We start from the raw sequence: 24,142 nt of genomic DNA, 5'->3' as shown, positions 1-24,142 counted from the left end.
ATATCCTTGTTCTGCTTCGTTAAGGTGAATTTAGCTGGTGGAAACTTGTTGTTTTCATCAGGCCAAGCCTCTTCACGAATACCCAAGGCTCGTAAATCTTTTCTAGCTGTGAGAAGGTCTTTGGACTTTCCAGCTTCGTTGAGCAATGTATATAGCACATTATCACACATTTTTTTCAATGTGCATAACATCCAAACTGTGTCATAGCAAATTAGATTCCCAATAAGGAAGAGTGAAAAATATACTTCTCTTCCGCCATTGCATAGGTTGAGCATCAGATGTCCTATGAGACCGTCATCCCAGTCGTTTGGGATCTGTATTCTTGCCAAACTCGACATCAACATCTTCTAACTGCCACAAAATATCCACACTAGACAAAGTAATAGGAGGATCTCTCTTTTCTTGTTTTCCATCAAAGCGAATCTGTTGCAATCTAAATCTGTGCTTGGAATCGAGGAACCGTCAATGTCCTATGGAGCACCACTTGTGACTGTGTGGAAGGTAACATGATATGGCGTCAAAATTACACTCAGGACAGGCTAACCCAGTATGCACATTCTAGTCGAACAAAGTTCCTAAACCAAGAAAATCACTTATTGTCCACATCAAGACTGCACGGAGATTGAATAGTCGCTTGTTATATGAGTCATATGTCTTAACACCATTCGTCCACAGGTCAATCAATTTGTGTATCAACAGTTGCAAGCATATGTCTATATCATTTCCCGGTGCTTTCTTGCCAGGAATGATAATGGAAAGCAAAAAAGAGCTCTGCTTCATGCACATTCAAGGTGGAAGATTGTATGGAATTAACACTACCTACCAGATACTGTAGCTTGTGCTCATATTTCTGAAGGGATTAAAACCATCGGTTGCCAACACAAGATGTACATTTCTAGGATCACCAGCAAAGGTTGGAAATTTCGCATCAAACATTTTCCACGCCTCAGAATCTCGTGGGTGTCTTAACTTGCCATCTAGATTTTCCTCAGTCACAAGCCACCTCATGTGCTTAGCCATTTTTGATGACATATACATTATTTGCAACTGTAGTTTCAAAGGAAAGTATCTAACAAAATAATATATTAAGAATTTCAACTACCAAATATTTAGAGATAGAACAAATAACACATTATAATAAATTGTATTGAGAATTTCAAATATCGAATATTTAGAGACAGAACAAGTAACATATTATAATGAATTGTACCTGAGAATTTTGACTAGTTTCTTCTGCTGCTTTTTCCCCTTTTGTATTGACTTATAGTGCGATCTCTTACATCTTGTACAAATCTCCTTGTTTGCATCATCTACCCAGTACAACATACAATCATTTGGGCATGTATCTATCTTCTTATAGTTCAAGCCAAACTTGTTAATAATCTTCTTTGCTTCATAAAAAGATGGAGGGAATTCATCTTGAGGGAAAGCATCTCCCAGTAATTCCAATAGCATGGACATCGCCTTGTCAGTGATACAATATAAATTTCATCTGCTTGAAAAAAAATAGTAACAAATAAAAAAAAGGAATGAGCGACTAATAATAAAATTAAATAACTATGGTTTTAAATAAATAAACATAAAATTTAAATAAATATCCACATAAAACATAACACAATAAAATCCAATACAACGAAAGGGCGTAAATCAGGGGGTGAGGGGTAGAAACAGCATCATCGTGATCGTCGAGCACTGGATCCTCTTGCTAGGGCTGGGTAGGCTACTGGTTTTGCTAGGGATGGGTTTGCTACTGGTTGTGTAGGGGCTAGGTTGGTGTCAAGCATATGTCAGGGAACTAGAGAAACAAGATGTTTAGAACGAAATTGATAATCACATCACGCATGGCCATAGCAGCTGCATTGAACTGGTCAAGCTATAACTGCAACTGACGATCATGCTCCTCCATCCTGGCCTCCACCATGGCCTCTATCCTAGCCTCCACCTCTTACCTAATCTCCTCTTGTAGCTCTTTAGAGGATGAGGAACTCGGCCGCTTTGCTCCTGCGCTCGCCTGATAGGATATCGCTGCTGATTGAGAGCTCCTCGTAGTGTATGAAGGGCTAACGCCACTTGAGTGAGGCAACCTACTAGGTGGGGGTCCAAGACAGAGCCCGCTAACTCAACCAGGGTGCTGCGCTCGGCTACGACCAGCTAAAAGTGAGGCAGCAGGATCGAAAGCAGACCCCTGAGACTATCGCAACTTGGTATCGACCTGAGTCATCCGCACCTATCAAAATTAATATAAAATATTAGTATGGAATATTTATATTGTGATATTAATAATTAATTAATTAATTACTTACTGTCATCTCCTTAACCTCATCCGATATAGGAGACCCCTCTCGAGGCCTGTACAGACTTGGCTACATCTCACCATAGGTGGGCATATATCCTCGCTCCTGTAGCATCTTTTCCCTTTGTAAATGAAATGAAAAAAAATTATTAATTACAAATTAAATATATATACACAACATACAAATTCTTTTTATGTACTTACAATCTCATCATAAGTGATAATAAAGCTCCTCGATTTAGCCCTATGACGTATTGTTTATTGCCCGACATTCCTAGTATTTCTTTAGAAAAGAGCCTGAAACAAAATGTACAAAAATTAAATTGGTCAAATTGGACAAAAAATAAAATTTTTTTATAATTAATGCAATAATATCATACCATCTGCTCAGCCGACATCCTAAAATACACAAAACTTGACCAGTCTTGCTCGAGGACTCCACCAGGTATATCTGCTAGTATTTCCTACAGGTGCCTCGTCCCGTCACCTTTCTTCTCCCGCTACAGGTTGGCCCTCCTGTTCTTTTATGCCACCCCAAGTCTCTTACGCTATGTTTGGTACGGGGTTTTCGGAGGGGAGGGAAGGGAAGTTGCTCCCCTCCCCTTGTTTGGCTGGTATAATTTTTTAGAAGGGGAGGGGAGCTCCTCCCCTCCCCTCGTTTGGTTAAGATATTTTTTAAAGAGGGGAGGGGTTTTTCTCCCCTCCCCTTCCCTTCTAGCCTCCCCTCCAAAAGTGGGGTTTTTTGGAGGGGAGACGAGAGATGATATTTTAATTTCTTATATACCCTTTTGATTTGTTAACTTCTAATCAGTCATAAACATTTCTACATAAGAGAGTTCTTTTAAGCATCTAATAAGAGGTTATTAAGATAATTATCTCCAAAATTAGTAAGCATTTGTAAATTTTTTTTCTCTTCTTCTAATTCTAAGAGGCCGTTGGTATTTTCTTTCACCTTCAAGGTCTTTTCTCTGATTGAAATCTATCACTTGTGAGTTTTTGTCTTGATATTCTATAAGTGTGTGACTGTATCTTAATTCTTACTTGAAAATATAAAATACTATCCGGATCTGGATTTGGATTCGGATCTAGATATACTTTGTTGAGAGAATTCAGCAGAGCTTCACTTCACAATTTGCCAAAAGTGTGCAACTAAGGTGGATGAGGGTATATATAGGCTACGATTTTCTTGCGGTTATATGAAAACCGCTAAAAATTTGTAACGTTGCCAGTCTACCGCCACCAGCATGCGGCCACGTGTCAGGCCTCGGGAAAAATAAAACATTTCTAGCAGTTTCAATGTAAAATGCTAGAAAATTAGTTAAAATTTCTAGTTGTTATGGAACTGTTAGAAAATGCAATGACGATTTGCATTCTCTAGCGGTTCTAGTGACAAAACTACTAGAAATTAATAGCTGGAAATATGGCGCCAACTTCACGCCAAATAACACCAATAGTTGTGGCAGTCACTTTCTAGTGGTTGGTTCAAAACTGCTAGAAATGTATGGATCCCGCACACTTTCTAGTCAAAGTGCTGCAAATTTCTTGCAATTTGTGGTATAATTGCTAGAAATGTCTACTTTTGTAGCGGTTTTTTTAACCACTAGAAATGGACTGCTGGTAATCTACTATTTTTTTGTAGTGTCCAATTTTAGTCTATTTGCAGATAATTTAACTAAACATGTAACGAAACAACAACGTGTGCAATAAAAGTTACCAAATGTATAACAATTTTTGTAACATATTTTTAGTCATTCGCATAGTATTTTACAAAACAAGTAATGAGAACGACAATTTACGTAATTTAAGTAATCGTTTTAATAATGCTTTTTGCAACCCATGGTCTTAGGCATTTGATGATTTTTATACCATTCCCATGGTCAATTTCCACCAAGTCTAGCCTATTAAGGGAATTAAACAAGGATTAAAATGTGTTGACAAATTAGCATATAAGTGCATCTGAAGAACATCATAGTAAACATGATAACAATAACTTCTATAATTTACTACATATATAATAGAATTGACCACTAAAGTGATAATATTTACCAAAAACCAATAGGCCTATGGCAGAAGCTATATTACATATATTCAAATGGCAAGTTAACATTACGATTAAACCATCACCTAATGTTTTCTTGTCATTCAACCATAAAAGCCATTCCATTGCATAATAATATGATTAACAACACTTTCAACGGGTTTGAGAACTACACAAAAGTCTCTTTAGGTTTGTTTTCCTCTGTCTTCTGACAATCTGCTAGAGCTTTTCACCGAGTTATTTGAGTTCCTTTTCGAAGTATTTGAGACCTTCGCATTTAGTTCCTCTTCTCCCGTGTTTTCCACTTAGCGGCTATTTGCGTTGTTGTGCCTACTTCTATGGCAAAATTCACGGCAGATGGATTTTTTAGGGTCTACTCAGATTGCTAGTTAAGAATGGCAAACAGAGTCTACGGTGATGGAATATTGGAGGAAAGAGGGGGGAAGAGAGGGGGTGATAGGCATGATAGGAAGGGTATAGAGGTAATTTATAAAAATTTGCAAATTCTAATTTAATACTTATAGACTTACACTACAAAAAAATTGACTTTCACGGTGACAAAAGTCACCGCTGAAAGTATAAAGTTGCTACTGAAAGTTTTCAGTGGCAACTTGTCGCCGCTGAAAAGTCGTTGCCGTAGCAGCCATGGCTGAAGGTCTGACTTTCAGTGGCAACTAGCGGTGACTTTTAGAAGTTTCAGCGGTGATATTTGTCGCCACTGAAAGACACTTTCAACGGCGACAAGAATGTCGCCGCTCAAAGAATTTTCAGATTGTCGCCACCAAAGGATGTTCAACGGCAACTTTTTTGTCGCCCCTGAAAATGATGCCTAAGAAGAATTGACTTTACCAACACCACGTCATCGTTGCCGGCCGCCACATCATCACTAGTCACCTCCACCTCATCACCGACCAGGTGCCACGTCATCACTAGCCACCTCCACGTCATTGCCACATCACTCCTTCTCGCCACGTCATCGTCCAAATATTTTCACCTTAAATGTGTCTTCTCCAAGGTTCGAACTCGTGACCACCTCCTTTCGTGTCCAATCTTCTTGTCACTGAGCCGGATTGAATTTGTTTATTACTATTGTAAAATAAAAAATATACACTTTTAGCGGCAACATTATAAAGTTGCCACTGAAAGTCAGACCTTCAGCGAGGACACTAGTGATTACATCACCTTCCGCTCAAAGGTATACTTTCAGCGGTGACAAAAAAATTCACCGCTCAAAGTTCACTTTCAGCGCGACATTTTTGTCGCCGCTGAAAGTCCACTTTGAGCCGCGACTTTTTTTGTCGTCGTTGAAAGTCATCGCCTAAAATCTTTTTTTTTTGTAGTGTTATTTGTCCTTTGTAAAAGTAGAATAACTTATTTGAGATTTTAGAATTCAGAACGCTTAATTATATGGGATTTTCCCTTAATTTAACTTCGGGCACCCTAGTGCATAAAGGCCTTTTTACATCTATTAAAAAGACCCTTTAACACTTGTTCTAATTACAAGCAGGATAGAAAGTACTACGCTGGTTGTTCAGCAAGTGTAGAAAAACATTATTCTACAATGGTTGTGTACGTCACGATCAGTGTGGAAGTTTGTCAAATTTTTCAGAAATAATAATGATCAATCTTGTTAATATTGGTTGTCACAGAGACTCAAAAACCAATTGAAAATTTTTATTTGGAATAGGAGTCAATGGGCTTCTGGTGAATTTCTTTTGATGGATGCGCTTGAATATTCAAAACTATGGACTTATCTTTTAAGACTAACAGTGTTAAGATTGCGCATCGTAAAGGTGCACTTGAAAACCATAGACCAAAATAAAATATCGTGTAAAGTTAGTGATAAAAAATGCACTTTTATGAATATTGCATACAATAACAGAGCTTTATCAGCTATATGAATTATATGATATCATTGAGTTTTATTAACCACCAAACATTTGGATAGATTGGTAAACAAAAGATATCATTCAATAATTTTATTAGGTATTCTCTTTCACCTTCTTCTACTTCTTTTCAAAGGACTACATACTATTTAATCAACTCCCCTCACTAGCGCGTTCATAGGCCTTCTTTAAATGAGACTAAACCATCTCAAACGATTTTCTACCGTCTTCTTTTAATAGAAGCCACTCTAACTTTTTCATGTATATATTCATTACAAATTTCATCTTTCTTGTATGAGCACATATCCATCTTAGCATTCTCATGTCGGCTACTCCCACTTTATGCCCATGTTATTTCTTTAAAAGTCCAGTATTCACTACCATATAGTATTTCTACTCTTATAACAGTGCAATAAACCTTCCCTTTCACCTTATTAGATATCTTTCAATCACAAATAACTCTGATAAGTTTTCTCCATTTAAATCACCTAGCTTGAATTCTATGATCAAAATATCCATCAATTTCATCATCCTTTTGTATAATTGATCCCAAATATAAACTTTGCCCATTGTGAAATGATTTGATCTCCCAAGTTAAATTTCATATCACTTCTAACTTGTCTTTTATCAAAATTGCAAAACACATATTGTGTCTTGCTTTTATTTAGACAAAAACCCTCCAACTCTGGGGTCTTTCTAATCCATAACTCAAGCATAGACTTAATCTCTTTTTTTGACTTAGCCATAAGAACTATATCGTTAACAAACATGCACTCAGGGATTTCTTGTTTGATAAGCTTAATTAGAATGTTTAAGACTAAGTTAAACAAATAAGGGTTTAAAGGTGATCCTTAGAGTAGGCCAATCCTTATAGGAAAGTACTTTATCTCACATCTAAGTGTTCTAAAACTAGTTGTTATCCCTATACATGCCAGCTTTCCAAAGAACGTCTCGAGCATCATGAGTGTTTTTCCAAATCAATAAAAACTATATGCAACTCTTCATTTGTTCTGGTATTTTTTCATTAATACTAGTAAATATATCACTTCTGTTGTAGACCTTCCAAGCATGAACCCAAATTGGTTTTAAAAAATATAAGTCTCCAATCTTAAGTTGTGTTCAATCACCTTTTCCTATAACTTCATAGTTTGGCTTATGAGTTTAATTCCTCAATAGCTTGCACAATTCTAATTGTCCCCTTTATTTATTCATGTAAATATGTACTAAAGTACCTTGCTTCCAATCGTCAAGCATTTTTTAGAGTGCAAAATCTCATTGAATAGCTTAGAAAGTCACAACGCACCCTCTTCACTCATATTTTCAAATTTCAATAGGACTATCATTAGGTCCAACTACTTTATTTATTTTCCATTTACTTAAGATTTTATGAATATTTGCATGTAATTTAAAATTTAGATATTTGTGTAACCAACACATAATATAATATCTAAATACCTGATCGCCTACCAAAGAGTTGAAATGTATAAAACTGATTGTGATTAGCTAATTGAACACGTTAGAAAGTAGTAATAAATAGAACAATTGACCAACAGACACGTAGTGGCTTCAAAATGCTCTCTCTCTCTCTCTCTCTCTCTCTCTCTCTCTCTCTCTCTCTCTCACACACACACACACACACACACACACACAACCCCCCCCCCCCCCCCCCCAAAAAAAAGCTTCGTTTATCTTTCCCTCGTTCATACCTTGGGACCAGAGAGAACGACGTGCTCGCCACCTAGCTACACGCGCACGCTACTCCAAAAACCCTAATTTCCAAGACCCTTTAAAAGAATAGTTTTTTTGTTTCTATTTTGATATCACCCCATTAATTGAATTTATTTACGTTGCTTGGGGTTTATTGTGAGACATTTTTTAAGAAAATTACACTGATTTAAATTTTGATGCAATAATTTTACAATTTGATATAATTCATGATTTTAAATAAAGATAACTTTAAAAAATAATTTTTATTTTAAAACAAATTTAATAACTTAGTTATCTGTTCTCCTCCGAGAGAGAGTACATACTTAAGCAACTAAAGTTAAAAAATTGTAAGGGAATAAAAGACATTTATTGGTAGTAACGTTTGAATCGATTTTTTTTTTTTTGGCCATCATGAATAGACGTTATTTGAATGCAAATGTGCATTGATACAAACTAAGATTATTTGAAAAACTTTTAAATAGTGGGAGGAAATCAATTAGATACAATATTCATTCAATATTGAATATAAGAAATAAATAACTAATTTATAAAAAATTTAAAAATTAATTAACTTATTTATTTACAAAAAATGTGTATTGATTTTTTTAATTATCCCTTAATTAATAATCTGTATTGGAAATTTACCCCCTCATAGAAATCATTTAATAAGTGCAATTAATAGAGATATTCTGTACGTTAGTCAGCATATTATAAATTTGGTAGACCAATTAATTAGATCAAAATATCATGCTATTTGAAGCTAAATTAAACCTCTTGACCAGCTCCGGTATTTAGGAATGAAGAATTACTAGTTGAATATTACTGATAGATAACTTTCAGAGAGAGATAGCGTAGTGGAAATTCATTATCAACTGTTGGGGGCGAAGAGAGTCATGTGTGCAGAGTTTTTTTTCTCTTGGTAATCGATGGATACTTATATAATACAAGGTTTAAATTTTTGTCCTCTACCGACCCAGTAATTGTCTTTGTATTTCGTTTTCACTTTTTAAGATTATACCATATTTTATATATATATATATATATATATATAACTAACTAACTTAGAACAGCTGAGAATGTAAATATATCACAGCCAATTAAGTGCTTACACCAAAAACCAAGTCCCACATTAACTTTCCCTGCCGTGCTTTTTAATTTACTGTGTGCTGCTTTTTAGTGTCTAATATGTTCAAGTTCAAGTCTCACAAGGTGAGCTTTGGTTTGATTAATTAATTAATTATTCTCTGTTTTTTTTTTTCAATCTCTTCTTTCTTTTTCGATGGCTTCTTACTTGTTGTCTTAAGTTATGCTTTGATTCTGTGAAGGGGGTTTCGCATCTGTTCCATGTTGTGTCCACTAAGGGAGATCACTAATTAGTAGAAGATAGACAGGAAAAAAAGGGGATGATTTATTAAATAAACAAATTAATTAATTAAAAGGGAACAAACACATTTGTTGTTCATTGTCTCGTTTCTCTCTCATATTCTTCTCTCGCACACTCACTGCTTTCATTAATTTGATTCCCTTTCAGCAAACAATTGAATCTAATTCTCTCGTCTCTTCTCTCTCTCTCTCTCGGGTTAGGTTACACAAGAGAGAAGAAGAGCCCTAGCTCGGTGTCGCTCACCTCTACCTGTTTGACTTTTGGTTCCATCTGATAACTTTTCTGAGAATTACATCGAAAAACACGGGCAAAGTTATTTAACTTAGATCCGTCGACTAGTTCATCACCATTTGGGATCGATCGGTTTCTCTTTCTGGGTGTCGATCTTATTTTCTGTGCTGATCCATCTTCTTCTCCTTCTTTCTTCTTTGTTTCTTTCAATTATAACCTCTCTCTTCAACTAGCAATTCTGGCTAATCCTTGGTGGACCGGTCAGGTGGGGTTGCCGGGGGTTGACCCGGCGGCCAATTCACCGTCGGTGAACAAACGGCACAACACCGACCTCTCTATCAACGAAAGCAGCGGCAAGAACAGTGGCGGCAATAACAGAGACGAAGACGATGATAGAGACGAACCCAAAGAAGGTGCAGTTGAAGTCGGAACTCGCAGACCTCGAGGCCGACCACCTGGTTCCAAGAACAAACCAAAACCGCCCATCTTTGTGACCCGAGACAGCCCAAATGCTCTACGAAGCCACGTCATGGAGGTCGCCGGCGGAGCCGATGTAGCAGAAAGCGTAGCTCAGTTCGCTCGCCGCCGTCAACGTGGGGTTTGTGTGCTTAGTGGAAGTGGCTCCGTCGCTAACGTCACTCTTCGCCAACCTGCAGCTCCGGGAGCTCTTGTGGCTCTCCATGGAAGGTTTGAGATTCTATCCCTAACCGGAGCCTTCTTGCCCGGACCGGCACCACCGGGATCCACGGGACTAACAATTTACCTCGCCGGAGGACAAGGCCAGGTTGTCGGTGGAAGCGTGGTGGGGTCACTAGTGGCAGCAGGACCAGTGATGGTCATTGCTGCAACTTTTGCAAATGCAACTTATGAGAGACTACCTCTTGATGATGAAGACGAGGGCGGCAGCGCCGCTGGGCAAGGCGGTGGAAGCGGAGGCGGAGGGTCTTCCCCGCAGGCACAGCCGGGGATCGGAAGCAGTGGGGGCCACTTGCAAGGAGGGATTCCAGATCCTTCATCACTTCCTTTGTATAATCTGCCACCAAATCTGCTTCCCAATGGTGGTGGTGGTGGGCAGGTAGGTCATCATCATGAAGCTCTTGCTTGGGCAGCTCATGGAAGGCAACCTTTTTAGAGAATTAAATTAATAAAAAGATGAGTCTTAGACAGAATTTGATCAGATCTAATCAATCAATGAGTTAATTATCTGTTGATGCTTTGATTTTCTGTGGTTTGAAGGGGTAGGAATATGATTATTGAATGGTTAAATAGAATTGAGGGAAGATAATCATATAATAATTAGATTACTATAGAATTAGGTGTGAAGAAGATCAGAAGAAGTAGTTCTATATGATGAAGAAGATCCAGGAGAGCATGTGTTCATAATCCATATTTATGTCCATGGAGAATTGTGAACTATATATCTTTCTCCTTTTGCTTCTCTGCGTTTTGAATAAATTAAAAGAAAATGACGACAACGACGACGATGATCCGAGTCTTTATGTCTTTTGTTTAATTTACTATATATATATATATATATATATCTCTCTGAATAATTTATTGGTGGCAGATGTATTTGGTGTTTTCTTAATTACCTGAAAGTTTATAATTTGTTTGTTCTTAGGTTTTATAATGAACACTTTTTGTACAATTTCTTGGATCTGTTTGAGAATATGACTTGATGGGATGATCATCATTACTTAGACCAATTGGAAGGTATGGTAATTAAATATACTCTGGGTTTAAATTTCAAGCTAGGTAATTCACTATTGTTGGATGCTTATTAGTGATTATTACACACAGTTTAATTTCTCTCTCTTCCCTCCATTCAATTGGTTTCTTCCATTGATGATATTGGAATTTGATTCAATGCTACTATTATTAGGGTTTTTTGTGGGAACATCATTTGCAAATTTTTCCATCATGTCTTCCAATATAGGACTGTACAATTAGGGCTTCTTTCACAGAAATTTTGCAGTCTCTATTGAGAGAGAAACACTGAATATATAGATTAAGGATACACAAACAATTCAAAGGAATTTTGTTGACATTATATTCCAAGACGTGAAACAAAATTGTAATCAGAGAGAGACATCCTTAATATTTTAGCTGCTTATTGTTGTGTTTCATGTAGGTTAATTAAAGGAAAAAAACTAACTGGGCATATATGAAAATGGGTTTCTTTCACTACTGTACGTTATTATTTTAATTAAAGAGGCATTCGGTTTGTCGCATGAATAGGATACCAAAGTGACATTCTAATTAGACTAGAGTACTGTAACTCTGCTGAAGCATCTCACACTGATCACTTTTTCTCTCCGCTTCTTCAACTCCAGCTCTCTCTGTCTCTCTCTCTCTCTCTCTCTATATATATATATATATATATCTACGCACACATATATGTGTTATGGATATGCTTATCTCTTCATTGTATTTGGATGTGATGATGTGATCAAAATGGCAGAAACGAGACAGTTCTGCGATAGCAGAGACCCACGTGTTGTAGGGAAGAAATAAGCAAAGTCCCAGGAAGACACACACCCACATATATATGAATGTGTAATCAGAAAGCTTCGTGTTGTGAGAGAATGGGGGATTTTCGATCTATGTAATTAACCAGGTTATACCATATATATTGATGCAGAAAAGGTTCATGTACTGACGAAGCTTTTGGTCCAGCGTTACATATACATAGACACACATATATATAACTTTAATTTTATTGAAAGTTTGGTGTTTCCAAGGAGAGGGAGAGAGGGGGGGGGGGAAGAGAGAGAGAAGTTGTAATTGGAAGCATGTGCCTGGTTCAAAGTTTCTGTTGTTCAAATAAAGAATGGATATATATATATGACTCCAATAATGTTTTTTCATGGCTCATTTTATAATATTAGTGTTATTATTATTGTGGTTTTTCTTTCCTGCATATATATATATATATATATCTTATCCTTTTGAGCTGATTCAAGGTTCATTACTTGATAACTTTGCTGGTTTAGATGTTCGTTCAACCCATGAAAAGGGGGGAAATTAAAGTAGCAATAGAGCTGGAGTAGATTTATACACGGATTGGGAGATCTTTAATTAATGTGCCACTTTTTGATAGTTTTTAATGGATTTTATGATAACTCAACCTTTTATTTTTTTTATTAATAGATTCTAGATAAAATTAGTGATATTTTAATATCTTACTGGTGCAATTTTAATTTTTTTTAATGATTCGTTAAAATAAGATGAATCAAAATTGGAGGAATTCAGAATATTAGAGGGAAGCCCTAGAGACCCCATACCCTGCTATTCACCCACACAAAATGTGATTAAGTAGAATAAAGAGGACTTAATATTTTATAAATAAGCAGGATGAGGATTCAAATCTTATGAACATAGAGAAACATGTATATTATGATTTGATTTGTACATAGTGAAAAGGCAAAGACTCTTATCTCTCTCAAGTAAGTTTGAATGTTTAATTCTCAACTCATATAGAGCAAAGCTAGTTGGACGGGGCTTTACTTTTTGCTTTTTATGTCTTTGGGGAGATTAGTAGATTTTATCAGTGAAGGATACTTCTAATCCTACAAAATTTTTTTAAGTCTTTAATGAAAGAAAATAATTAGATCATTAACCATTTTAATTGACTACAAATATCTGTTCTCGTGAACTTAAAGCTCTTAAAACCTTGTGAATAAATAGAATTACTTGTGAGAGGTACTCTCAATTAGATCTTTTTTTTTTTTTTTGGGTGAAGGACTCTCAATTAGATCGGATAACGCTGGAAGACGACCTTTGTAATAATATTAATAATTTAATATATTAGCCAGTCACATGTGATTAACTTAAATTTGGTCAAAAATAGAGGATAGCAAGAGTGGTAAGAATGAGGCGAGAATGGAGTAATTACGGGTCATAACATGGAAAATATGTATATAAAAGCTTTAACATTAATTACCATTTTAAAAACAAATAAATTAAGAAGACCAAGAACATTGGATAATTCAGATATTTGAGGGATAGAAATTAAACATAATTAATTAATCAAAATTTTGACCTTTTGTGTAAGTGATCTACTAAACAGATTAAAATTGTCCCGTTATAAAGTAACATGAAGGAGCACGAATTTTTTTTATTTGGAAGTTGGAACTGATCTGTAAGCCTTACACAGACACACACACACACTCCTCGGTCTTTAATATAAGACCTATTTAACTAATTTGATTAGATTAAGGAAGTTAGGTAAGTTCGATAATTATAAGAAATATGATATGTTTTTTCTAAAACACTATAATCATCTTTCTTAATATCCTTTCTTCCTCACTTACTTGATTATGGTTGAGGGAGTATCCATAGAAGTAATTTAAAAAAATTGATAAATATGGGAAATAAGTCTTATATTTATGACCAAAATTAACTTAATAATTAGGTCCTATATTAAGGACCGGAGGAGTATATATATATATATATATATATATATATATGTAGATCAGCAAGAAGACAAAGCCCTTAAAATCTTGTTGAATTATGTTGGTTCAATATTTAAGTGATTTGAAGTGTTTAGAATTGTTTTATTTGAAATTTGCCATGTGGCAGATCCTGTTACTTATATAAGAAATTTGTGCATTATAAAATGTTTGGTCGACCTTTCAAATATTTTTTAAAAAAATATGACGATTCTATATTCAATGACAATTAATCCGTTCTTTATTTTGACTTGATCTCCCTTAACTTTTAATCAAACTTTACCAATAAAGAAAGTTTAAATTAAGGGTATCAATTAAATAATAAATATTTTCAGTCTAGCTATCACAAGACTTAGTTAATTCAAGGCAATTGGTAGATTTTTAGGCTAATTTATTTAGAAATATTGTAACACTATATATTTTGATTTGTTCCTTTTTCTTGTCGAACTATATATCATCTGTCACAAGGCAATTGGTAGATTTTTAGGCTAATTTATTTAGAAATATTGTAACACTATATATTTTGATTTGTTCCTTTTTCTTGTCGAACTATATATCATCTGTCACACTAATAAGTAAAATACAATTTGCATTAGATGACATGGCATTCGCCCAAACAAAAAGACGTGGCATTATAACAAATGACAAATTAAAGCAGTTCTTAAATAAGACTGAAGACACAATTTGTTTTGGATTCAATTTTTGAGATGTCAAAAGTACCATTTTTTGCATTTTAAGCTATTTGGTTATCATACTTTTTGAAGCAGAGCACATTTTGAAGAACCGAAAATTGCCTACTTCGATCGGCACCAAAAGTCCTTCTCGAAAATCAAAGATGAATACTTTTGTGTGTGCGTGTGAACAATTAATTTTTTTTATCTTTAATGTTAAGTTAATAAGAAGTAATTAAAGGCAAGAGTAACTTGATCTCTTAATGGAGAAAATGGATATTTCAAGATGTATGAAACATTCTAAAGGAATCCATTTTGTAAAGAAGTTAAATTATATATATAATATTAATTAATCAATACTATAGTTGATTGGATTTGACAAAGCCCCAAATAGTTAAATTACTAGTTTTAGGGAGAAATAAATTATTCCCAGACATTTGGGTTAATTACTATTGACCCAAAAAGATTATCCAATGGATACATGATTTAACAAGCCACATGTAATGGAAATGCTTTTAGCAGTACAAATTTTGAACTTCTAAGCATAGAAAAGTCACTTTCAAAATTTGATTTGCAGCCCTATTGGGCAACTTGATTTGATTTTTACAGCCACATTAGGCAAATTGATTCGATCTTCATAATTGGGTTTTGTTTCCCATCAATCATTTTTATTGGTTTATAAAATAAATATATGAAAAATCCTAATTTAACATTTTATTATTTTAAGGGTTTTGTATATGAAAAATGAATTAATTTATGATTGTCTGAACATAAATTCAGCATTATTATTATTATTATTATAATGATAATAATGTTATTGTCATTATTATTATTCCTTAAGAGATTTGGAGTTATGTTATTGATTTATTTGTAAAAGTGAGTTTTGTGCACTGTATGGTATTTGAGAAATAAATGGTCATATTTATAATTAATCAAGAGCTTAGGATGTTTAGAATGTATATAATATACTACCTCCAGTACTTAATATAAAATTAATTAACTAATTTATAAATATTAAAAAAATTAGTTAAGTTAGTTATTTGTAATAAATAGGCATTGCCTTTTTAAAAATATGTTTACTAATACTGTGTATTGAAACAATTCTTGCCTTTACCATACAGATTAACTGAAAGTAAAATGGATATATATATGAGGCAAAATGGATTATGATCTTATATTTGAAACCAATTGAATTTTTAATTAGTTTTTATATTAAGGATCAAAGATAGTATATATGTTTTCTTTTTTTATTGCCAATAATGTATATGTAACTTTCTGATATCATATAACCTGGTTAAAATCTAGTATTCTTGACTTCTATGAAAAAGCTTTTAACGTGGATCAGGGAAGGCTTTTAAAGCCAGTTTTAATAGAGACATGTAATCAACCAATATAGTTTTGTCCACATTTTATGTTGATACAAGAACAAGGTAAAAAGTCCATTTTTATTCCTCCAGTCCTAAATATAAGACTCTTTAGAGTGTAATTTACAATATAAAATGAATATTATATTTAGCACCAAAGGAGTATATCAATTATGATAAGGAAACCGACAGAGAAAATGAAATTTTCATGTCAATTAACTTGTTAAATGACTTAGTTAATAAGTACTCATATCTAATTATAAATGTAAATGTAAGTTAAGTAGGTTATTTTGATATTAAATACAAGACCATAATTTACTTTATCTTTTAAATTTATAATTTTCTTTGCAACTTATCCCTAGCATATTGTTGATAATGTAAGACCACAGTCTATTTATTCACCTTGGGTGGTGTGTTTTAATTAAAAGCGCCTTCTATTTGAAGTAGAGATAGTAACTAATAATAATTAATAAAAAAATGATTAACACATTCTACATATATTTATAATTTATAATATCAAAGATCTAAAATTGTAAATACATATATAGCAAGCCGGTAAGTGAGAAATTGATAGACAACAACACATGCCCATTGATCCTTCATCCTCAATAAAATGGATATGGTGAACCTTTTATACATCTTATCTGTATCATCTAAAATTTAATTTGGGCAATTTAATAATATTTTATTAAAAATGTAATATGAAAAATAATTTAAGCTTAAAGTACAAAGTGCTGGGGAAGTTTGGTCATTAGGGTTTCTGATTTTTTGGTTAGGGTTTCTCCTTTGTGAATGGTGTAATAAAGATGCGCTTATTCCTTCTGGTCCATAATATAAAGCAATGGTTACAAGAAAATTGTGGTTCAAATTATAAGATATTGTCAAGATAATCAATAATATGATTTTTTTTTCACTTTTGCCCCTGTTAAATATAAGAGAGAGATGAGATAGATGAGAGATAATAAATGTGTAATATTAAATATAACTTTATCACTTTTTAGGGGTAAAATAATAAAACTCTATCATTTTAGAACAAATTTAATGACTAAATTTCATTTCTTGGTATATGAGAAAAAGTTAACCAACTTCGTATATTATGGATAAAATAGAATATTTACTAGGACGGCTCGATCAAGCGGCTTACGGCTCGATCAAGGGCTTTTCAAGGGTTTCCATCCCTCTTCATTAGGGATCATGAGTGCAATAGTGGCATTTATTTCCCAGCATAGGCTAGGTGCGGGTATGCGACTTGCTTGGGTGGATATATGACAAGTGATCATGTCGTGGGAACTATCAAATAATACTAGACTGACAATGTAATATAGTAATGGTAATCCTGGTTGATCACGTTGTAGAGCCAATTATTTAAGTTTTTAATTAACTAAGTGACAATTACAAATTAAACACAGGACTATATGAAGTAAACTAGTAATCTAGGCTAAGCTAAACTAATTAAACTACTCGTTTATGGGTTTTCTTTGTTCGATAAAGTGAATGGAATGAAATGCAAGAATAATGGACATCCAATGGGGGAATCCACTGGTCTTCTTAGCTCCAATGAATTAAATTGCTTTATTAGTTAATAATGCACCTAGAGACCTCCTAAGTGAGTGGTATCAACCCTCCAAACACTACCAAATATCGTAGGCAGCTATGCTTAACTTGTTGGTAACTCCATCGAAAATTCTGATTAAAAAAAAACTCCATATATAATTATATGTTTTTTTTTTGGGAGTGAAAGTTTTGATGATAGAACTACTGTACTAAAAACCTCTTATGGAAATGGTAATGAATGTTTTGGGAGAAGGATGTGCATGGGTGGTGCTTACTACATAGATTTTGATATAAATAATTTCATTATATTTCTAAAATGAATATATTATTTTATTTTTTATTTTTTATATTATTATTTTTATGAAAAGTATATGGATTAAATAGGAATAGAATTTAAAAGTTGTTAAAATTTTAGATAAAATTTTTTTCTTTATTCTGCTTAAAAGCTATTGAAAGAGACATATAATTGTACCTTGAAGGTATGTGCATGTATAATTATTCTTCATTAGGTATGGGCATTGAATCAATTTAAACTATCACCAACAAATCCATCACATATATATTAAAATAAAAATAATAAACAAATAGAATTTCCTCGAAAGTCGCGACATATATAATAATGACAATGTTCAGTGTACCCCATCCACTCATTTCATCTTTAATTTGGACCACTAAAAAATGGACAAATGGGCAGTGCCTTTCTTATCTCCACTTATGCCAGGTAGAAAGATTAAGCAGAAGATGAAAGCTTTCTTTGACTTCTCACTTGGTTCAATTCGTTGCCTCCCCCAGGAGCTTTCCAAATTTCCCATCATCTGCAGAAATTAAATGTGAACCACTAGTAATTTTGTAATGTGATTGCAGCTACCACTATTTCCTTCCGCTTTTGTATATTAGATATCATATACATATATTCTAGATATTTAGTTATCTCATTTGAAAAAATATCTTAAATGTAGCCCCCTTTCTAGTATGCAATATTGTTATTAAGTTACCGTATGAGGGAGTTAATTAGGGAGAAATTAGCAACATTAATTTGAAAATCTAGGCAAAATTCAAGGAAAATATATACAATACAAGTTTATTTTGAGCAAAAAATATATACAATACAAGCTAAAAACGCAAAAATTTAAGTGAGTTAAAACTTTATTATTTGTAAGAGATTAATATGAAGTTTTATTTTTTATTTTAACTAAAACTGTGTAAAATGATGCTATTATTGATTTTTTTTTATAAAAAAAAACAACGATGCTATTCTTTCTAACACACTAATTTATTATGAGTTGGTAAAATGGTTATCACATGATGAAACTCATTGATTAATTAAATTATCCCTAAAAGTTCATTTGATCTTAGCATTAGCTATCACATGATCTCCTATTATAACGACAAACAAGTTTTGGTGTTGGGAGGGTAAACCCACGTGTGTGAACAAAACTTATTTTAGGTTAATGCGACTGGTAAAAACTCTAGTAACTTATACAATTCTTACATATGTGTGTGTGTAAGAACCTAGTTAAGAGGACTTATACAATTTAATCTCAACATCTTGTGTAGGGGATAATTTTGCCATCTAAAATTCAACCATTCCTAAGTCAATGTTTTACATAGAATTAAATGTTTGGTATTTTATAGTCAAAATTTCTTTAACACCATAGGTTTTCTAAAAGTTGATTAAAGATAATTAGCACTTTACTTAATTGAATTTATCACATAAACGTAACACCAATCCTTTAAAAAGAAATGCTTTTTTTTTTTTTTGCCAACGTATTGCTAATCCCTTTAGAGATCAAGCCATCCTAAAGCATATGTGAGAGAGTGTGTATCTATGTACTCACTGGAGTTTAAAATATAAGTATTAAATTTTTGAAAGGGTTTGATTTTTTTAGAAGCATATTTGTTTGATCATTTAATTTTTTTTATTTCTATCCAAAATTAATTATATGTATCTTTCATCTTTTTATTTATTTATTTTCTCTCATTTTTTCTACCCGTTTTCTTTCCCCCTTAGCCTTTCCATAAATAAAAGGTGTTTTGGAAAATAAAATACACTTTTTATATATTTATTATTTTTAACTAATTTTAACTAACTTTTTAATGTAAGTTAGTTATTTGATACTTATATTTTTAGTCAGAGTGGTAAATATATGGAGTGGGGCCATGTTCACGTGGATTCACATGTCATAGTCTCTAATCCTTCATTAATTAATTAAATTAAATGCAAAATATGTTATCAACTTGGATACAACATTCCAAAGCTACAGTTAAAGCAGTGATAATCGCCCGCTTTTAAAGCCAATAATTACTCACACTATTTTAAAAATGCCTTCCCATGTACGGCTAATATTAAATTAACAATATTGTTCTCCTTTTGCTTCATTATTTAATAATTAATTAATTAATGGGAAACCCACTAAGCTCTGTATTAATGAAATCATGAAATGTCCACCACCCATTGTAATAACTTATTTACAGAAAGTGAGTGAGAATTGAATTAGAGTACATGCTTTAGTGTGCGTGCGTGTGCGTGCGTGTGCGTGTGACAATATAATATATGTAATATAATATAATGACTTGTCCACAAGCCAGTGAATATTCTGTTTAACCTAAATGTTTTCCCATGTTATATTAGTGTCAGATGATATTTTGTTGAGATAATTTTTTTTCCAACTTTGTGTAGGCACCACTTACACAAACACACACGACTCAGTAATTTTTTCAATTTTAAATATAAAAGTTAGTTGAAGAGTTTGTTTTAATCTAAATATAAAACCGTATTAATCTAATTTATCTCTCAAATTTATATTAGGTAAGGTAACATCCAGTATTTTGATGTTATTTCCTGGTAGCATTTATCTAACATTCTAATCTTATTTATGATGCATCCAGTATTCTTGTGTGTTATTTTTTATGCATCTAGCATCTCTTAATGTTATTTTTACCCTAATCTTACCTATGGTTTAAAGTATTAGATACATTATAAGTAATATTAGGATGTTATAAGCACCATAAAAGTAACATTAGAATATATGATGCACCATAAATGAAATTAGAGTACTAGATGCAACCGAAAAATAACATTAAGATGCTAGATGCTACTTTATCCATTTATATTTTTTCCCCAAACTACCTATCCATATTGACTTCATATATTAAGGGTGTGTTTAGATGAAACCAAACCGTGGTTTGAAAAAGTGATTCTTGAGAATAGATTCTGAAAAAAATAGATTTTGTGAAGAATAGATTTTGTGAAAAAGTGATTCTAAAAAGTGAGAGTGTTTAGATAGTTATTACCAGAAGCACTTTTTATATATAGAAATTACCAAAAAGGATATAAGTTAATATAATGATTATATAAGAGATATTTTTATAATATATTTTGATTTGAAGAAATAAAATTGTTAATAAAATAATTTTTTGATATATTCAATATCCTATAATATTTTTATAGATACATCTAACATTTATAAATATTTTTAATAGATTAAAAAATATTTTAAAATATTAAATATATCACATTCGTTTCTCAAGCGCAACACTAGTTGCAAAAATTAATCAACTAATCCAGCATATACGGTGTTTCCATTACCACTCAATTACTGATGATACTATGATACATATTCTTGAATTTACAAGATCTCACAAAACACTAAAAGAGAAATAGAAAAAGAAAAAGGATTGAATATCAATTAGGGCCCAGCAGCTCAAATACATGATGGTTCTGAGGGACTCTTCGGCCTACTTGAGTTTGTTAGAGTTGGAAGCCTTGAAGGCGGGAGAATCGAAGGCATTAGAGAAGAGCCTGACTTGCTTGGAGGAAGAAGAAGAAGCAGAATCACGGAGAGATTTGATGGCGGAGTCGCCGCACTTGGAGCCCTGATCTTTCATTCCCTGCCAGGCGCGCATCCCTGTTCGGTACACTATCCTCCACACGTACCTCAAGCTCATGCCCAGCGATCTCTCTCTCTCTCTCTCTCTCTCAATCACACAGAATATGAATGAAGAAGCAACGAAGAGCTGTATGCGAATTGAAGATTGAACTGAATTAATGGCGCTTAAGGGAAACTTGCTAAGTTCAAGAGCGAGAGGTTTTATTTCAGCGATTGAAATTTAGAGAGAACCACTCCAGAAGAGCGAAGCGCGAGCAGAGAAAGAGGCGAGGTTCCTGAGTGAGTGAATCTGCGAGCAGAGCGAAGAGTGAATGCGTGAGTAGAGCAGAGCGAACGTGTCGGCCAGCACTACAAATGAAGGGTATTTTTGGGTCAATGCCGTTGCCTTCAATTATTTCAGCCAGAAACGACAAATTCTTGCTTCTGATGAAACCACGGTTTCACCAGTGAAAACCATGGTTTCAACCTGGACCACGGTTTCACCAAAATGCTTGCCTGTTTGGATGATTTTATGTGCAAACCATGGTTTGGTCTTCCAAACCATGGTTTGCAATGTCATCCAAACAGAGCCTAAAGGTGTTTATATCAATGGAGGCAGCTTCAAATGCAAATGATTAAAAAAATATTTTAGAAAAGCAACCCACATTTTTTTACAAATATTATTAACTTAATTAATTTTTATAATCTCTATGAATCAATCATCAAGTTAATACATTTAGAAATGAAGGGAGTATTATATTTTTATACATGAATTCTCGCAACCAAAAAAAAAATTGAGACATTTTATGAATTAACTCGCTCCTCTGTTTCACATATTTCATCTATTCTTTTCACGAGAGAGAAATCATCATTCATCTCATTCTTCCCTTATGTTCCTTTGAATTTATTAACTTTTCCCGGTATTTTCTCTTGTGATTTTTTCTAAAAACATGTTTTAGTTTTCAGAACTATTAGCAATTAATTAAACAAGTGAATCAGTCAAATCAAGAAAGCTAAAGAGATCTAGAAAAGGTTAATCCTCAAGTAGGATTATGCCATTTTGCTTTTGCTTTTGCTAACATGGTGTTTTGTTCGTTCTTTTCTTTGCTGTTTATATTCAAATCAATCTCAATATGTCTCTCTTTTATGTTTTTTTTCTCTCTTTATGATAAGATTGCATTGTAAAGTCTAGATGGTGATCATTATCAATATCCTCACAATATCAATATTATTAATATAAAAATGAACAAAGTTATGTACTGTTTAAAACGTATGTAATACGACATGCTTTAAATTTAAACTCCTGTAAATAGACAAGTCATTTCAATTTATATTGCAAATATATATTTGTTTGTGTATGTAAAAGCTATAGGAAACTACATGTTCACAATGATGCGAATAAAAATTCCCTAGCTCCACCATATAAAAATTGTTGTTCAACGTGAGCTCATTTCAGAATGGGGTGAAAAAATAACATACTAAACACATGCTATACCTGAAATCTTGTTGGTGGGCAATCTATTAGTATATCTGTAAGTATTCTTTGAGTCTAGAGGTGCATCCTGATTTGGGTGAGCTCTTGAAACCCGACTTGTCTATACTTTTCTTCATAATAAACAGTGAACATCCTCATCCTGATAAATTAAATTGAATAAAGTCTACAGATTTTCCTTAAATTTTGTTAAAGTAAAACATAAACACTCTCTCGTCTATCCTTAAAATTGATGGGGGAAAAACTTCATTATTTACTATCTCTTCTATCTTTGAAATTGATAGGAAAAAAATCCAATCCTGTTTGTTAAATTTTTTTCACTAAAACTACTAAAAAGATGATTTTTATCTATTCTGGAGGCTTTCTTTAATCTGTTTCAAAGGGGATGTTGACACAAGAGATGTAAATAGTAGATATATATTCGTCTGTTAAAAGTTGACATATTTTAATTGTTCAGCTGAACAGACGAGTATAAGGGTTATATACTCGTTTGTTCCTTGAAGAACAGACAAGTATGAGGTAGCATACTTGTATGTTTGCATGGGAACAGACGAATATGAGGATGCATACTCCTTTGTTCTCCAAGGAACAGACGAGTATGGAGCCCTCATACTCATCTCTTCTGCTGAACAGATAATTTGAATTTTTTTAGTCACTTTGGATTAAATCAAAAATAAAACCAACTTATGCAGTAAAGCATAACTCAGGTTGTATCTCTTGAGGAGTCTTTTATTGATTTCTAAGTTAATTAAGTGACAAAAATATTAAAAAGGAGAGATTTGAAAAAGGAATTTTTTTATTTATAAAACTGAGTATGAAAATAAAGAAATAAATCTAAGCTACTTTTTTTTTATATTTTTAATAAAGAGAGAATAAAAAATGCAAATTTGCATTTTAGAAAATCAATGATAAGAATACATCTTGAAAATGGAATGTAGCTATCGTTGCTTAATAAAAATATGAGAGTAAAATAATGCTACCAAGTTAAAAAAAGTAACTCCAAACACGGTTTGGATCAAGTAAACTTAAAACTTGATTCTTCTAAATGCTAGATAGTAATCAAATCATTAAACCACCTTTAAAAATCACTTGATGTGTAATTTAAATTGAGTTAATAAAACTTGTTTTTCTTTCAAAGAATGCTCATGGAGACACTCAATTGTAATGCATCTCAATCATAAAATCCAAAAACACACCAGATA

General features: G+C 33.1%; 1 protein-coding gene across 1 annotated transcript; it reads left to right on the top strand.

Moving 5' to 3' along the window:
* Positions 1-4,726: 4,726 nt before the first annotated feature.
* On the top strand, positions 4,727-11,052 carry LOC114720819 (AT-hook motif nuclear-localized protein 20-like). Its single transcript, XM_028906538.1, has 2 exons — positions 4,727-4,805; positions 9,596-11,052. Exons 1-2 carry the CDS (start codon positions 4,727-4,729, stop codon positions 10,669-10,671), a joined length of 1,155 nt encoding a protein of 384 aa, XP_028762371.1. The 3' UTR covers positions 10,672-11,052.
* The last annotated feature ends 13,090 nt before the right edge of the window (positions 11,053-24,142 follow it).

This window comes from Neltuma alba, unplaced genomic scaffold (assembly GCF_004799145.2).
Source record: "Neltuma alba isolate B1F8T4 unplaced genomic scaffold, ASM479914v2 tig00012000_pilon, whole genome shotgun sequence".
In the NCBI taxonomy this organism is placed as follows: domain Eukaryota; kingdom Viridiplantae; phylum Streptophyta; class Magnoliopsida; order Fabales; family Fabaceae; genus Neltuma; species Neltuma alba.
The sequence above is the reverse complement of the archived record's forward strand: the minus strand, read 5'-3'. Positions and strand labels throughout refer to the sequence as shown.